The 19,005-nt window shown below is 40.4% G+C and overlaps 1 protein-coding gene across 5 annotated transcripts in view; it reads left to right on the forward strand.

Annotated features, from left to right (window-relative positions):
• Positions 1-19,005, forward strand: part of ADGRB3 (adhesion G protein-coupled receptor B3) — a 743,702-nt gene that overhangs the window by 375,702 nt on the left and 348,995 nt on the right. For all 5 annotated transcript variants that reach the window (XM_046006643.1, XM_046006639.1, XM_046006644.1 and 2 more), the window contains 2 exons: positions 12,749-12,817; positions 16,349-16,457. In XM_046006643.1, the coding sequence (XP_045862599.1) occupies positions 12,749-12,817; positions 16,349-16,457 (178 nt within the window). The remainder of the gene's footprint in view (positions 1-12,748; positions 12,818-16,348; positions 16,458-19,005) is intronic.

Here is a 19,005-nt window from a genome sequence, read left to right on the forward strand (position 1 = left end):
AGTAACTAAATGTAAGTGTTATTTTTGGAAATGGTCCAGCAGTGGTAGATAATGTGAATTAGTGAGTAGAGGAAGACTGGGGGAAAGAACCCCATGGAGAGACTACAGCAGTGTTCTGAAGGTAAGGAAAGAAGAAAGCCTGCTTTAATGGTACTGGATCAGAAAAGGAGGAGTAATCTCTTAACGGAATGAAAGGGAGGCCCTTGAGATAACATACATTTGGGAAATAAAGAAAGAAAACATTGGAAAGAATACAAACATGGAGCATGCACAATATGCTCATCATTGTGTACTGTGCCCCTTAAATTCTCGGAAAGCAGAGACCGATCTCTATTCAGGCACCTTTCTGTTTCCTGATACAACTGTTGATCTAACTTTGCGCAGTGGCAGTATCGTAGCCAATGAGGTTTATCCAAATGCTTTTGACTGTGACCCACTGCAGGATACACAATTTACATCCGTATAGAGTTGAAAACCATAGTTTCACAAAATAATAGTTACCTTGAGTGTGGGTAATACACTCAGGTATTTTCTATTCTTTTCTATTTTGTTATGAGAAGTTGATCATGACCCTCCATCAGGAAAACACTTAATGTTTGAAAATAACTTGCTTTTCTAATACATTCCCTAGGCTTGAGGAATTTATTTCCCAACCATTGAGATGAAGCAGAAAACTCAAACCTTGGCTTCCAGTCTCTTTCTTAAATGCAAGCCATAAAATAAATAAAAATTTCAGGGACACCTGGGGGGGCTCAGGCTGAGCATCTACCTTTGGCTCAGGTCATGATCTCAAGGTCATGGGATCAAGCTCTGCATTGGGCTCCCTGCTCAGCAGGGAGGCTTCTCTCTCTCCCTTTGAGCCCCCCCGCCCGCCTCATGTTCTCTCTCTCTTTCTCTCTCTCAAATAAATAAATAAAATCTTTAAAAATTATTCAGCATTAACTGGCCAAGGAATTAAATAAAAAGCATAGTTAGTGATTTCAGGTAAGCCAAGCGTCTTCTCCCTTCTCCCCTAAAACTCTGGACAAGCAAATTGTTTTCAAATTTTTCAGGTTATTTTCAGACATTAAGTGTTGACCTGATAGAGGGTCGTGATCAACTTTTCATTTAGAAAAGAATAGAAAATACCTGAGTGTGTTATGTACACTCAGACATATGTGCTTCACTGTGGACCTGCTTCATGCTGCCCCTCCGTGGTGGCAGGTCACCCAGCGAGAACCTTGGGCATTGTTTCTCCTATGGTCTCAGTGTGAGACACTTTTACCTTTGCGTACAAAGAACTAGATTGATCAATGTGGAAGCAACTATTGTATGATAATATAATGCTATTATGCACTGATAAGCCTCATCTGTGCAAATAATCTAATACTTTTGACTAAATAAGATCTAGTAAAGGCTCTTTAGGTTTGGAATTATGAAACAGCATTAGCATTCAAGATACAGCCTGGTGCCTTGAAATCCTTTGCTTAAAGAACACTGTGCAACTAGGAACATTAATAATTTCCTTGGACATAAGTACGAGAGTTAAGAAAGGCAGTAGAGTGTGATGACTAAGAGTACCTGCCTTGTAGTCTGAATCCCTGGCCTCAGGTCACAGCTCACAAGCTATAGGATGCCAGACAAATTACTTGACCTCTCTATGACTCAGTTTCCTCTTCCATCACATGGGGATAATAGCACCTGCTTCATAGTTACATAGTACCTGCAGTATAGTAAAAGCTCAAGAAATGTAGCTACCCTTATTATCTGAGAGGTGAAATGCTGTTGAAGCAAAAGCCTGAAACATCTCTGGATCATAGGTCCCTGCTGCCAACGCCCATAAGTACTTTGGTATCTCTCCGCAAAGAGAGGAAGGTCAGATGTGCCTCACGGCACCAACTAAGGAAGTATATGCACTTTTTAAAAATCACTTATTACAGAAGAGAAGGGTAGAAAATGTGTCCAGGAAAATAGTAGTCAGAAAAGAAGCATTAGTTCTTTTTTTTTTTTTTTTTAAGATTTTTATTTATTTATTTGACAGAGAGCACTAGTAGGCAGAGAGGCAGGCAGAGAGAGAGAGAGAGAGAGTAGCAAGCAGGTTCCCTGCTGAGCAGAGAACTCGATGTGGAGCTGGATCCCAGGACCCTGAGATCATGACCTGAGCTGAAGGCAGAGGCTTAACCCACTGAGCCACCCAGGCGCCCAAAGAAGCATTAGTCCTTAAGGTCAACATTGCAAGGCCATTTTAAAGATAGAGAGCAAGGGGACATAGAGAATGACTTACATAAAGAACTAGGATTTCTAGCTCAGTGGGAACCAAGTTGTGGACAGGACCACAACTCCCAGCCGGTAGTCACTCCAAGTCGTAAACGGCTACTATGTTCAATGCTTAACAGTTTGAGAGGATTTCCTATGGTTTCTCTGTGGCAGAGAGAGCCCTGTACAACAACAGCTCTTTCTAGGTATTATTTAAACCTTGCCCTTATTATAAAGGTAAAAATAAGAAATTCAGCAACAAATGATTTCCTTAAATGGATGAGATATTAAGCAACAAATCTTGTTTCCCAAATCAACATGATTAAATCCTATGAGAGCAAACTTTAGAAGATGGCTACTGGCTGAGGGACACTCACAGTCTGCACGAGAGAGTGCAAAGGATGTGCAACGATCAGGAGGGAAGAGGAAGGGAGGCTAAGAAGTTTTAAGAATATGTGTAGTACTGTCTATCGACTGGTAAATGCCATGTAATGTAAATAATTTTTTTCGATTGGGTCTTAAAACTATAATAAAACATCTGTTAGCTTTGTCTCTTTCAGAATTATTATTTCTTTTGGAGTCAAGAAAGTACTGAGACTTGCATTAGCAAAATATACAAGTAGTTTTCTATTGTGATTCCACTTACGATCGAAGATTTTTCTTTTCTTTGTGTATTTTCAAAGATTTATTTATTTATTTTAGAGAAAGAACGGGAGAGCAGGGGGAGGGGCCGAAGGAAAAGGAGAGAGAGAATCTCAAGCAGACTCCCCCACTGAGTGCAGAGCCCAACTCAGGGCTGGATCCTGTGACCCTGAGTTCATGACCTGAGCTGAAATCAAGAGTGGGATGCTTACCAGACTAAGCTGCCCAGGTGTCCCTCGAAGATTTTTCTTCTAAAAAATTACTGGAGAATGCATTAGTTTGCTAGAGCTGTCACAATAAATACCACGGAGTGGGTGGCTTAAGCAGTAGAACTCTATTTTCTCATAGTTCTGGAGGTAGAAGTCCAGGATTAAGAGGTCAACATGTTTGGTTTCTCCCAAGGCCTGTCTCCTTAGCTTGCATCTGGCTGCCTTCTTGCTTTTCGCTGTGTCCTCACAGAGCCTTTTTATCTATGTGCGCAGGCTCCTGGTATCTCTGTGTGTCCTGATTTCCTACTCTTTTTTTTTTCTTAAGATTTTATTTATTTATTTGACAGACAGAGATCACAAGCAGGCAGAGAGGCAGGCAGAGAGAGAGGGGGAAGAGGCTCCCCGCTGAGCAGAGAGCCCGATGCGGGGCTCGATCCCAGGACATCGAGATCATGACCTGGGCTGAAGGCAGAGGCTAAAGCACTGAACCACCAGGCACCCTCTGATTTCCTACTCTTATAAGGATTCTCATCAGATTGGATTGGGGTCCACCCTAATAGCCTCATTTTAACTTAATTACCTCTTGAAATGTTCTTTCTCTAGATACAGACACATTCTGAGGTACTTTGGGACGGGGTGGGGGTGGCTGCGGTTAGGGCTTCAACATTCAGATCAGGGATGGACACAATCAGCCCATGATGATGAATCTTGAAGGACTGTGAGAATTTCCTTTTAGCAAAGAGGCATGTGCCAGGCATCTTACACCAGGACAGGACCTACTATGGCTGCTGCCTGTAGTGTTGCCAGGGGTAAACTTGGGAAGTGTACATGCTATTGGCACCTGATGGCTCTTCAGTGTATCAGCCAGGCCTGCCCAAACTTTGGTAATAGATCATTATATCATTCCTTGCTTAAGAAGAAGCCCCTGTCTGGATTTGAGGATGATTTTGCCACACTGAGTTCTGTTTATGTAATTTTGGCTGCTCTGCCAGGCTACCTCTGGTTAATAATCCTTAGCATATTTAATCATATTAGTATCACTAACTTTTTCACCTTCCTTTTTCAAATAAGGACCCTTGAGTTGTGCCGATCTCATGCTTGAAGACACTGAATGAAGGTAGAATAGCTTCCTTTTTTCACTTAGCCTCCCCCATCCACAGTCCTCAAAGTACACCCTCTCTGCTGCCTCTTGCTGGAGCCGTGGGTCCTGAACTTAGCCTGAAGGGACTGGTAGCATTGAGTGAAAAATCGCCCATCCAAGCTATTCAGAAATTCCACAAGTTAAACTGTCTTACATCATGGCAGAGCAATGAGGTAGTGTGAAAGACAGCCAGTGTTCCCGGAATTATGTTCTGATGTCGTTCTCAACATGAGTCAAATGAGTCAGAGTTTCTGTGAGATTTGTGATTAAAAGAAGAAAAAAAAAAACAAAAAAACAAAGATATCTTTTATGAATCTGGCTTTTTTTTCCCTCTAACCCAGTGAACTGTAGGGGTATTTGCTTCAGTAATCTGCTCTTCTATTCCTCTAGATCTGGCAGGTTATAGTGATCAAGCTGGGACAGTCCAGCTCTGCTGGCAGGAGGAGTCTTCTGACCACTGCTGACCTATTCACCTTGACACCCTAATCCTTTTGGCCCCCAGTTCATCCCCTGGTTTTCCAGTAGCTCAGTTTCTTGTCTCCTATTCCCTATATATCTTGGTCCCAGAACCTGCCAAGGGCCAACCTGGATTATAATCTCCTACTTTCCTGAACCTTGACAGTTTCTCATTGTCAATAGCTACTTGATGTGCTGCTTGGGTAGGTATTCTAGTTAAAAGATTTAAGCCACAGTATCATGACTCTTCACCCTAATTAGTTATGAGTTATTTTTTTCTATTCACCTGTTAAAAAAAAATAAGTTCAAGTACTCTTTAGGGGTGGTTAGTTTTTTTAAAAGTATGTTAGAACACACCCAGAATTATTTGTATAATGATGTTTCCAATTTCACTCCCATATGTTTTTTTTTAAAAGATTTTATTTATTTATTTGACAGAGAGAAAGATCACAAGTAGGCAGAGAGGCAGGCAGAGAGAGAGGAGGAAGCAGGCTCCCCGCGGAGCAGAGAGCCCGATGTGGGGCTTGATCCCAGGATCCTGAGATCATGACCCGAGCCGAAGGCAGCAGCCCAATCCACCGAGCCACCCAGGCGCCCCTCCCATATGTTTTTTTGAATAGAAGATTAAGAAGTAGAGTCATAGCCAGGTCAGAGGAAGTTGGGCATATGTTATCCATGTCTTCATCTATAATCTGACTGCATTCATGGTTTTGTATATCCTACATGCATATGGCAGTGGCCAAGTGCATAGAGGCTGAAAAAATACATGAGATGTACAGAACTGCGCCTTGAACCCTCTTTGGATTTTTACTCTTGTTAAATGCTTAGTCTGTCTCCTCCAGATTAATCTCCCCAGTCCAGTGTCTTCTTCCCGAATTTATTTTATTCTGTCACCTTTAAATCCTGCTTCTCTTCCGACCTTCTTATCTCCCATCGCCCATCTCTCTCACTTATTCTTCCTATCTAGTCTGCCACCAATGCTTTAACCTTGACTACATCCCATTCAGCTCTATTCCTGGTTCTCCTCCCCTCCCCACCCCAAAGTCTCCAGTTCTCAACTAGAACTAATGATTCAGAAATATTTACCTTTTAAGCTTTCAACTTTTAGCTAAAACAGCCCGCTGGGCCTCTTCTCTTAAATATATTATAGACCCTTCATGCTCAAACTGAACAAAATGAAACTGACTGTCTTCTTTTGCAACACTGCTATTTCGTCTTTGGTATTTAGCGTGGCTAACTGTGTCCTCATTCTAAACTGCCTGAGCTGGGAGCCAAAGGCTGATCTTTGATGCTCTACTTTCCCTCCTGTGCAATCTGTCGCCATGTCGTATTGTTTCCCTAAACCAGGCTACCATCATCTCCGGCCCCAATAAGCAAGACAGACTACTTTCTGACCTCCTTATTTTTCCTCCTCTGCACTTTGTTTTCCACTCAGCAGCCAAAGTCAGATCTTTAACTCTAATGAAACTCACATCATGGAACGATAGCCTGGGATCGAGACATCACTTTCCTTGACCTCTATCTTCTCCATCCCGTGTTCTTGTTCTCCCTCCTGTACCACATCCAACTCCTGTTTTAAGACCGCGACAGCTATACTGGCTTTCTCTCTGTTTTCTAAACTTGTCCATACTGTCCCCTCTAACCTGGGAAGTTGTACTTGCTCTTCCCATTTTTCCTGGAACTCTTTTCCTCAGGTCTTCCCAAGGCTGCCTCCTTCTTACCACTCTCTTTTCACCTTAAATGTCACCTTCCTGCTGAATATTCAACCCAAAGTAGTCTCGCATAAACAGACACACACCCCTCCCAACCCAGTCACTGTGTTATTTTTGTATTGCCCCTGAAGTCATTATTTATTTGTTTATTTATTGCTTTCCAGTACCCATTATAGTGTAAGCTCCATGAGAGCAGGAACCCTCATGTGCCTTGTTCACTGCGGTATTCGCAGCACTTACAAAACTGCCAGGTATTTACTAGGTGTTCAATAAATAAGTGAGTAGATGCATTTGTGCTTCTCAGGTATTTTCCATGTCTTCCCTCACCTTTCCGTTCTCACACCTGCTGCTGCCCTTTAGGTCTTCGTAATTTCTCTTTTGAGCTATTGAAAAACTTACCTACTGAGGTTCCTTTCCCCAGTCTTCTTCCTTGCCAAAGCCCACTATGCTTTGCTGCCTGGGTTATATTTTTATAACTTTCTTGATTCCATTCTTTTGCTGAACAAAGCAGCACTTCTGTGACCTCTGCATTTTGCCAGGGGTGGGATGGTGGTAGTTGTAGGGCTGGGAAGGTTTGCTGTGTTTGCCAAAGAGTGAGCTGTATTTTTGTTTTTTTGTTTTTTAAAGGTTTTTTATTTATTTGTTTGACAGACAGATATCACAAGTAGGCAGAGAGACAGGCAGAGAGAGAGGACGGGAACCAGGCTCCCTGCCGAGAAGAGATCCTGATGCAGGGCTCGATCCTAGGACCCTGAGATCATGACCCGAGCTGAAGGCAGAGGCTTTAACCCACTGAGACACCCAGGCGCCCCAAACTGTATTTTTGAAAGAGGAGATCTCTTCATCAGTGGATTTAAACCTGAGGACCAGGGTCAGCTATGCACAGCTCCTTCCCATTCATTAATTAGGCCCTACAATGTCTCGGAACTGTGTGCCTGTGCTTAGAATGGTCCCAAGACTTCAGGATGCCATTTTCAATAGGAAGAGTTTGAGTCCGTATTCATTCAAGATAACCAGTCTTCTTATCTGTAAAAGTAAGTGTTACATCTCCTTCCCTGGACATAGTGAGGAACTTGCTGGCATTGATATATGGCAGAGGAAGGTGTTGATTTGGAAAAGAGGTAGAAAATTAGGTGGGGGCCATTTGTTAATTTTTTTAAAATTCTTTCAATGTCTAGCCCATTGTTTTACACACATTTTAAAATATTTGAGTATTTACATTTTCCTTGTATTATGCTGTACACTAGGGCATAAGAGTGAAATAATCCCAACGAGGTGTAAGCTGGTGAAGGGAAAAACCCCAAACTGATCATTATACAAGTACATCATAATTAAAAATGATGATATAATTGAAGAGAAGACTACACAACGCAACTACAAGTCAGCATGTTTATCACCTTTTAAGTGGGTGCTATACAATTGGATGGATGCCTGTGTTGCTATCCTCTCTTTTATGTTAAAGTCAAGTGCAGTTGTTCTCCCTGGGCCAGTGCATGGTAGTTCTGATGAGTCAGTCAGGCAGGGTGTAGAGATGGACTAGAGCCAGCGATGAATACTTATTCACCATATATTGGGGGAAACCGACTATCAGGACAGAGAACAGGGGCCCCTTATATAACCACGTCCTTTACATCATATATTTATAGTTGATTCCTTCTATGAACTGATAGTTTCCTTTGTCCATGGATTTTTTGGTTAATTTTGAATGAAGAAGATATTGGTAAATGAAAAATAAAAATGTTCACTGATTAAAATCAGGAAAAAAAAAACCATGCAGCCCCTGAAAACTTAGTGTGGTGGTGATGATCTGATAAAGCCCTCTTGAGGAAATTGCATATAGATGTAGACATGAAGGACAAGAAAGAGTTATTCAGGTGAAGAACAGGAGATAGAGCCGTCAAGGAAAGAGAGCAGCATTGTGCACGGAAAAGTTTGGGATGCATGAAGAAGTCTAATGAACCTGTAATATAAAGACTGTGGTACAGGATAGCTTAAGGCACAGCCAGAGCTGTAAGAATGGGCTAAATCATGCATGGCCTTGCAGCTATCAATATCTCTCCAGATTGGAGAGTCAATGGCCCATCCTGCTCTGTGCATCCTTATCCTAATGGCTTGTCCCTGACTCCTTGTTTAGCCTTTATGTCTTTTTATGGTCCTCCCATGTTTCTAGTCAGGACCATCACGATTCCTTAAAGACCATCATGAATCCTTAAAACTTTCAGTTCTACATTATTAAATCTATTCCTTAGGGCCTGTCTTCGTCTCTCAGTGCTCAAGCATTTTGTTGATGGGTTAAGAGAAGGAAAACAGGGGCGCCTGGGTGGCTCAGTGGGTTAAAACCTCTGCCTTTCGCTCAGGTCATGATCCCAGGGTCCGGGATCGAGCCCCGCATCGGGCTCCTTGGCGGGGAGCCTGCTTCCTCCTCTCTCTCTCTCTCTGCCTGCCTCTCTACTTGTGATCTCTATCTGTCAAATAAATAAATAAAATCTTTAAAAAAAAAAAAAAAAAAAAAAAGAGAGAAGGAAAACATGTTTCCCAGAGCTCAGCTATCTCAAATCACTAGCTTCCTATACAGCTCTGTTCCCACAAGGACTTCAGCAAAATCTAAATCCTCATATATGCTTCAGTATGTTTATAGAAATTTTATAGAATACATGAGAAATTTGTCAAGCAGAAGCCAATCGGATGTAAAACAAATAATTAGTTACCACTTTCCATAAAATAGAGTGGCTTTTAGTCTCATGTGGCCAAACCTAGGACTTGTACTTTGAATGTGGCAGAAACATTTATGGCTTCTCTTCATAACAGACATTTACTGCACTGATTTTCATAAAACTCGCTGCAAAGAATAAGTGAGGAGTCGTGACCCCAACCTTTGTGTCCAGCAAACAATTGTGCAATGCCTCTCACGTAGTAATTGTCCGATAATAACAACACTGAAAACCCTCCCAGCTGAGTACATTTCTTAGGAAGGAGAGCTTTCTCCGGACAAATGATAGGCCCTGAAGTTAGTGGTGAATAAGCTCTGTGCTCCCCAGACTGTCTGGAAAGAAAGAGGCTATAAAAGAGAGAAGGAGAGAGCACCCTGGGTTGTGAGAGTCTGTAATAGCCTTATGGGGCAGATTTGCCGTCATGTGGCCATAAATACAAATCATGCCACCAGTCATAAAAAAGATAACACGGAGGGAATAAAACCATAAAGCTGCCATATATTGAGCACTTACCGTGTGTCAGATTGTGTGCTAGGAATTAGCTCTAAGTTTCACTATGGCTCTGGCAGGCAGGCATTATCTCTGGTTTCTATTGTACAAGTTAGAGAAGGAGTGCAGAGGTGGGCAACATTCGCCTAGAACCACACAGTTAATGAATGTGGGGGGACATTGGAGCCAGGTCTGCCCTGCTGAAGCTCCAAACAGCTTTGGCCAAGGACACTTAATTTTTCAGAACAGTCTAGGTCATAGAGATTGGGGCTGATAAAAGGAAACAAAGCAAAAACCTCTTGTCATTTGCAGCTCAGGGTCTAACATAAGTGACCTGACCCATAAGTCACCAAAAGAGAGATCTTGCCAGAATGAGCAGAGTTCCTGAAGAACTCCAGCAAGCCATACATCTGCTCTCAGAGAAGTTGCCTCAGACTTTCCTCAAAAATTCAGTCAAGTGGGGGCGCCTGGGTGGCTCAGTGGGTTAAAGCCTCTGCCTTCGGCTCAGGTCATGATCCCCGGGTCCTGGGATCGAGCCCCGCATCGGGCTCTCTGCTTGGGAGGGAGCCTGCTTCCTCCTCTCTCTCTCTCTCTCTGCCTGCCTCTCTCCCTACTTGTGATCTCTGTCAAATAAATAAATAAAATCTTTAAAAAAAAATTAGTCAAGTGCCTAAAGTGTTATATGTCTCCTTCTCAAAAAATACTGTTCAGTTTGATTCTACTCTTTTTTCGGTCTGATCTTTGAGCAAATGTCAAAGTGATTTGATAGAGGGATGAGAGCAGGGTCCGCTCAAGGGAATGATGCTTGAGTTTTGTTCTAGAGCCTGAGGTGTAGTGGCCGCGTGACTTCATTATTTCCTTTAAGTTAGGGCTCCATTAAATACCGGCCCAGGACAAGGCATTGTGTGTACTGAGGGTACACTGAGGAATAAGAAAGTCTTCCCGCAAGTGCCCCCCATCCCCCTCCTTGGATTTTCAGGCTTAGCTCACTGTGCCCCACATGATTTCATGGCAGATCATTTCCCGTCCAGGCAACAGGGAGAAAGGAGAACTTTATTCTGTATTTCTTTTCCACCCTGATTAATGAAGTCCAACATATTGCCTTGGAAGGTGATACAAAAACATGTCTTATACTGTTTGCCTAGTTGAAGGTATATTTTAGTAATTTGTATTTTTCATATATGCCCTTTGGCAATTTAAGAAAAAAAAATTGAACTCTGATTATATCGCTTTGGTCAAGGAGTCATGTCTGTTCCCTGGCCTTCATATACAGCGCAGAGCCACTGACCCACTATCAGGAAAACCTGCTTTGTGAAATGTTTTCTCAGAAATGGATACACATCTGCACAAATTGCTTCCCATTCTCTTGGTGTCTCTTGTTAGTGGTGGCATGCCCGTGTATGAAAGCTAGCAGGGGTGAGGATGCAGACCACAGCCGCGGACCTCACCACCACTAACTGGCATGGACAGGGATGAAATCTACAACTTTTGCCTCATTAGCAGCATGTCCCCTACTGAGTTAAGCAGCCATAGGCAATTGGAGAACACCGAAGGTTAATTCTTTCTGCCCGTAGGTAGAGTTACAGCTCAATGGACTAAGCCCTTCAAATGTTATCACTCCAACCAGGAAATTTTAAGTGGAAAAAAAATGTCTGGTAGCACGAAAAGGTTAAACGAATTGAAAACAGGTCTAAAACAGACTTGCAATTTGTTCCAGAGCTGCGTAAAATATTCTGTAACTTTTATAGAGGTTATGACTTGAAACATGTTTCAACCATGTGATTACTGAGAACTATTAAAATAAATAGCACAAATAGGGCAATTAAATATAGATACTCACAGCTTCAAAGCACAAGAGAAGAGGAAGTGAAGCAGCTTTGTTTTTCTTCTAAAAACAGGTGACTTTATTTGGAATTTGAAGAAAGACCTTCTTTGAAAAGCTGGATAGGGAGGGAGGCTGATGAGGCTAAAAAATTGTGATTATTTCCCCCTCAACGGGGTCTTCTCCTGAGCTGATGTATCAGTATGAGGCATTGCTCCTGCGAAATTACATACAAGCCAAACAGAAGAGACGGGCTCTGAGGACACAACAGAGGGGCCGCTATCCATGTAGCTTAAGATAAATGTCACGGCTTCACTTTGCACTTCCTAGGTCGCCTGTGACCCCAAGTCACTATTCATTTTCAACAGGCACTCTGATCTTCACCTAGCCTCTGAGTTTTGAAGACATGGTGTAGCGTGGGAGGGCAGAAAGGTCTCTCTCTGATCAAGATCCCTTGTGTGTCAAATGGGCACTAACGCAGATGAACTCAGCTGAGTCTCTGCCTGTGTATGAGAGCCCAAACACACCTGTCTGCACGGAAAGGGAAAACCAGAAACTCATCAGGGATACTGCTAGACTAAAGTCAAGCCAATAGGTCTTCAGCAGTTAGCCCACAAGGATGATGACTAGGATTTGGCCCTTGAATAGGAACTTGCTACAGTGTCTATTCCTTCTTCCATTTTGGCTTGCTGGCAAAAGGCAGAATAAAGAATGATTATTTGAAATAGCTAGGATTTATTGAGCATATAACCATGTGCTATATGCCAGGTACTTGGAAAATCCCATGTCATCTTTGTAAGAGGCAATTGTAAAAGTTAAAGAAAAACAACCAGGAAGTGCAGACCCAGGATCCAACTGAGGAAGACTATCACATGCCTCAGCCTTTCCCACAGCCTGTGTCTTCACTACAGTGTTCTTCAGAACAGCAGTATAACTAGCTATCATGGTTCACAATTAACTGGATAGCTTGTAATTAGACATACACAAGGGATTTTCACTTCCAAAGGAAGAAAACTCATTTGCAAGGAATAATTTTATGATAGTACAACAGAATACAATACAGAGACTATAATGGAAGATATCGTTGTAATTAAACCCAAGTATTTTACCTATTCTGGTGTTTTCTGAGGTGTGTATGTGAAGTGATAGAGAAATCCCAGAAGTATGGTACCAAGGAAGGGCCTTCAGAGATCTTCTAGAATAGTATGTTAGGGTTATAAAGCAATATGACAAAGTGTTTATACCCTTACCACACAGTCAGTTCAAATGGATGTTCCTGAAAAGTGGATTCCTCATGTAACATTAAATCTCTTATCCAATTTAATTTGCAGAACTTCTTCCAAATAGTTAGCAACCTTCTAGATGAAGAAAACAAGGAAAAATGGGAGGATGCACAACAGGTAAGTCTGGAGCCGTTTCAAAACTTAAAATTGGTTAAGGAAAGCTTAAAAAGTACGTGGAAAATATTTTAATATTTCCTTAAAAAATAAGGAAATGTTAAAAAATATTAATAGTTTGCTGTCCCAAGAACATAAAAGGAGGCATCTAAAAGTCATCTTAGGAACACCTGGGTGGCTCAGTCGTTAAGCCTCTGCCTTTGGCCCAGGTCATGATCCCAGGGTCCTGGGATGGAGCCCCACATCAGGCTCCCCGCTCAGTGAGAAGCCTGCTTTTCCCTCTCCTACTTCTCCTGCTGTGTTCCCTCTCTTGCTGTGTCTCTCTGTCAAATAAATAAATAAAATCTTTAAAAAAATAATAAAAGTCATCCTAGATTACATTATACTAATTTTAAAGAAAATAAGTGATCTCTTTTGTCCTAACAATCAGTGGGCTGAATGATGTTATAAATGTGGGAAAAACTGAACAGGCTGAGTAATTTCTCACTTTGAGGTAGCAATACATAATAACTATATGCCTTAGCAACCAGTTTCTTTCCTGCCTACAGACTATGGGAGAAACAGCAAATCCAAAAGCATACATTACAAACCAAACTATGGGGTAATAAGAAGTAAAATCCCTTGCATTTACTGCAACACTATGTATAATCTGGATCAAATACACAGATGTGCATTTGGATTCAAAGCCAAGAGTTGTAAAAATGAGTTCTCATAGAAAATTTGAATTCTGCTTTTCTTCTCTTCCTGCTATGCATGATCAGCATAGCAAGTGGCCTTATTGGTTTAATTATTCTTTTAAAATACCTTTCACTGCCATTTGTGCTATACTAACTATGTATGGTTAATAACACTTTCCCCCCACAAATTACAGAAAAAGTGGGTTAGAGGTTAAGAGAGGGAGAATAAGCATGTTTTAAAAACTCTTGTGGAAATTTAATATAACTGTGTATTAAAATTCTTTAAGTTTTCTACTTGACCTTTGCTAATTCTGAGAGAAGAGTGCAATCTTGAAAATAATAATATTTTCTGAGGTTCAAGTGAACCATCTATCCCTTTCTCCCCTTATAATCATGTTCTTGGCCTTCAGGAGCAAAGCATGCCCTTTATTCCTGTTATGATAGGGGCTCTAAAAATAGTCCAGTGTGGGTCTACCTCATTATCAGGTGCAAATTCTGTGCTTCTGGCCATAGGAAGAAAAAAGAGCACTCCTCAGTGTAAGACCCTGAATCTATCTTTTTCTGCTAGCTTGAATTATATATTTGTCCTTGGCTTTCTTCTAGAGGAGAGCCTCATTCACTCACTGGAAGGAAATGGTGTCTTTTCCTAGAATACAGCTGCAGAGGCTAAGCACATCTTTCCAGAATGCAGGAGACTATTAATTATGGATATATTTAGAGTAAATGTATAATCCCCTTTTTTAAACAAGACTGCAATTCATCGGTGGCATTATTTACTGTGAGGTCCCAACTTGAACGAACAGCGAGTAGTGTACAACTCCTCGTCAATGGAATACCCTGAATCCCTAATCCATCCCTTTACTTGTGATTTTGACTTACTTATATTCTTACCTTTTAAATATTTTTTTCAGTAGTGATAATCCTTAATGCATTTTTAAAGACAACTGCTTGAAAAGAAGTAAATAGAGGTAACTACTTGAAGTCAAACAACAACGACAACTGTTTTATAGCTTTTACTGAAAGGTATTACTACAATGGCAGCCACGTGGTAAATGAGTCTCCAGGTTTGTGGCACAAAGGGCAAACCCCATTTGCCGCACATAGTTCATCTTAAATTCAACTGGTAATGGGGTGACCACTTGTTAGTTAACTGGCTTTATCCAAGGAGGGGAAAATAAGCTTTTTCTATCTTCATGCAGGTAGTTTCGCAGCTTAGAGCGAGGTGCCTGCTGAAAGTTAACGCTCCTCCCCTCCCATAGAAACTGAGAGGTAGAGACCCTGTCTTCCTTGTTACCACCTCTCTCTCTCTCTGAAAGACATCCCTAGGTCTTCCCTGTAAGAGTCTATTTAGCTTTTTAAAAAGATTTACATACATTTCAAAGAGACAGAGAAAGAACTTAACAATTACTATTTTTCAAAAGTAAATGCTTTAAGAAGAAGAATGAAGGATATGGAGCTGGGAGAGGGAGTCTCTCATTTTCAGCAGGGAGAATTAAGACTCCTTAATCTATATTTACCCTTACACAACACATAGTCATATACACCTACACAGAAACAGCAGAAAAAATACAGTAGTAGCAGAAAGCTTGGAGCTGATGGAAGTTTCATGCAGATTTTTGGAGTGATAATGACAATGAACTCTCAGAATTCATATTTAATGATTGGAAATAGATAAGAAATAACATTTCTCCCCAGATTTTCCCCAAATTAAAAAAAAAAAGTACAAGTATCCATGCTACACATTTCTAAGTGTAATAGCCACGGTTCATGTCTGCAAGTATATGTACCTATATGATGCATTCTCAGTGTCTGAATTTTCGTGGGCGCAGCCACAACCTCCTGTGAACATTACACACTGCACCTGCAGTTCACCCTGCCCAGCGTGGCTCCCTTTTACTCCAGTTCCCTTCCACCTCTGACTGTATACTTCTCTGCTAACCAGACTGTCTTTTCCCCTCCTGCACCAGCCTTTGTAAAGACAAGGCCACTACAATTCTAATCCACTTCATTTTTTCATGACTCCAAGGGGGCAGTCGTGCTGAATGGCTAAAAGAAATGAGCCTAACTTCAAAAGACTTTCTGCTCTAATGTCATTCTCTAATACAGGTTGACTGTCTAGGATAATGCTTAGCTTCATGTTAATGGATGATACAGAGTAACCTTCATCTGACCTTCTAAATGACCTTCACTTCTCACACCCTGGGCCAGAATCAGGGTGTCTTTGAGCAAAGACTCCTCCGTTGGCAGCGTGTAAGGCGGCGGTGGTGTTAGGTTTGCTATGTGCACGTACCGGTGAAGCACCCACACTACAGCTATTATCATGATCCTGGAATTATTGCCAACATTGTTATTCATTCAATAGCTATTACAGTTGTAGAAGTAAATGTTTCTCCCAAGGTACAAAAACTACTTTCCAGTGAACTTACTAGTTTTTCAGTATTCTCATGATGGCAATAATAATTGCTTTTTTCTTTCAGTGGCCATCATATAGATGCTAAGTAAAAAATGTGAAAAGCCCCCAAATGTCAGTGTTTGTTCTATGCTATATTTAAGTGGGGAAAGGATCCTGTCAAAAGTAAAGATGGGCAGTTTCTAAGGATACAATCTGTTAGATATTTTTAGTTTCCTTAGATTTATGGAGGAGTAATCACTACATATTACCTTCAAAGTTCTTGCCGTGTGACACCTGGTATCGTTCTCAATTAGTGATTCAAAAATACAACTGCTGCCAGTTGCAGAAATTCCTTCAAATAAATCAGAGCTCATTTATGACCACGTTATGTACTTTTTCTTATTCCAGTTACATATTCCATTATGTAGACTTTTTATTCCTTCCAATCTTTGCTTCTTTTTGTAGATTTATCCTGGCTCAATAGAGTTAATGCAGGTGATTGAAGATTTTATACACATTGTTGGAATGGGGATGATGGCCTTTCAGAATTCATACTTAATGACTGGAAATGTAGGTAAGAAATAGGATTTTTTTCCCCAAATCTTACTGAAATTAAAAAAAATTGCAGGTATCTGTGCCATATATTTCTAAGTGTCATATCCATTGCTCATATCTTCAGGTATATGTAAGTAATGTATTATGGATACTTACTGTCTGATTTTTAGATAGGCCCAACCACATACACATTATACACACACCTGCACACGCACACAGAGACACACATTTGTATGGATTCCTAGGGTGTTTATCTTGTCTGTATTTGCACATGTACATGTAAAGGGGAATATGTACTACTTTTTCCATTTGCCAGATGTTCATTGGTGTCTGACCTAATGTTGAAAATATATAATGTATATTCTTGAGTGTTTGTTTGTTTTTTTAAATGGGTCTTCATAATCTTCCATACATTGCTCATGAGGATGCCAAGTTACTTTTTTGGTAGGTATCCCAGGGATGTGCTGAATCAGCACAGGCTGTAGCGTGTTTCGGGATACCTTCCAAGGTCATGGTGCTCTTGCTGCTGCATTAGTTTCCTGAGTGACTCCCAGGCACAATGACTCTCTCCCATCCCTCTGTAGCGAATTCTGTATTGCCAGCGTGCATCAGTAATAATCAATAATTAATAATTGTCTCTAATGGGGAGGAATTACACAGAGGAGAAAAACCTACACACATTTTTCAGCACCAGAATTACACTGAGCCAACAACAGTAATGTTAACCAAATAGCAGATTTTTACTCTTCGTAGTAAAAAACATGATGAGAGTACCGAAATAGTCTTTCAAATATTAGATGCACTGAGCTGATATAGGTTTACAGTTTTTTCTTTTCTTTAGAAGTTTCCTCTCATAATGCTGTTGTGATTCAGATTTTCTGTCATTTTTCATGTTTTAGTAGTCTTCACCTAAAGACCACTGAAGTATAGATAATGTTTTTAAATAAACATAGCTTGCCTCAGATTCTTATTCATGACATGTTTAAGCTTTAATTTTGGATCAGGAAGATACCTAACTTTTTGGAGTGATTAACTGGGGGAGTTCAACTACTACAGAACACATAAACATATTATATATTTTATATATAATATATATAATATATATATTAAGGCTTTTAATCATTCACTTCACACTTGGTTCCTTCTGAAGGTATTTTAGTCCTATAGGGACTCATAAGATCTCTCCCCTCCTTTGTGTGTGCTTTCTCTCTCTCTCTCTCAAGTAAATAATGGAAAAATCCTTAAAGAAAGTATCAAATTGATACATAGCCTTTATTCAGTTTGGAAAAAGAGCTGTAAAAAAAGGACTGCCCATCTCAAAGTCAGTAAACTTCAATTTGGACTTAAGCACACTGTTTGAATAGCAGTGTATGAAATCCTCTACAGTATAGTATAATTTACTACAAAAATTCTGTAAATTATAAACATTTATTACTTTTTACCTTCCTTTCAACTTGCCAAAATTATGTATTTGAAAACTTTGTGTATTTTTTGCATTAAGATTCTCTTTTCTAGGTTTGCCTACTTCCTTTATCATTGCTAAACTTTAAGACGTGTATTAAATATAGGAACTCAAAGCAATTTAGTACTGCAGGTAAAGCCAATATTGTCCTATACTGTCTTCAGTCTTGCATAAGGACAGTGTGATTTGGTCTTCTGATCACTTATGTATAACTAATTATGTTTTTTAAAAAGGTTATATTCTGTGAATAAATACCCCAAATATTATTATACAATGTTATTATACAAAGAGATCTTATTTATTGTTGATTTCCTTCCAATACTTACCCAGAGACTGACTTATCATTTAATGACTAGATGAAGGTTATTCTCAATAACATGTTGGACTTTTCCAAAGTGTATCCATATATTAGTTAGGTTCTCCAGAGAAACAGAACCAATAAGACATAAGCTGATATATAGGAAGAGATTTATTTGGGGGATACTGGCTCATGCAATTATGGGGGCTGAGAAGACCTGTCATCTGTTGTCTGCAAGCTGAAAGTCAGGAAAGCTGATAATGCAGTTCCATGCCAAACCTGAAGGACCCTAGAACCAGAAGCACCAATGTCTGAAGGCAGGAGATAGATACCCCAGCTCAAGGAGAGAGCAAATCCACCCTCTGCCTTTGTGTTCTTTTCAGCTCTCAGGTGATTGCCCACCCGCATCATTGTTGGCGATTTTTACTTGGTCTATGATTCAATATTGATCTCCAGTAACATCCTTATAGACACACCCTGAAATAACGTTTCACCAGTTATCTGGGCATTCCTTAGCCCAGTCAAGTTGATACATATAATTAACCATCACAATCCACTACGATCAAATTGGATAATACAAATAATAATTACTAACTATTCATATTCTTCATGTTATTCAATTTGGGGCTAGCATATGTAAAACATCATTATATAGTTTTGTCTGATATTTCAGAAGTTTTTGGACAAGGACACACACAGAGGATACAGTAGCAAATTATGAAATGTGAGAGTTGTCATTTGTCTTACATCCTAAGTACAAATTTTAATTACCCAACATTAAGCTTATTATCCTGAACACACACACAC

This window comes from Meles meles, chromosome 5 (assembly GCF_922984935.1).
Source record: "Meles meles chromosome 5, mMelMel3.1 paternal haplotype, whole genome shotgun sequence".
Taxonomy (NCBI): Eukaryota; Metazoa; Chordata; class Mammalia; order Carnivora; family Mustelidae; genus Meles; species Meles meles.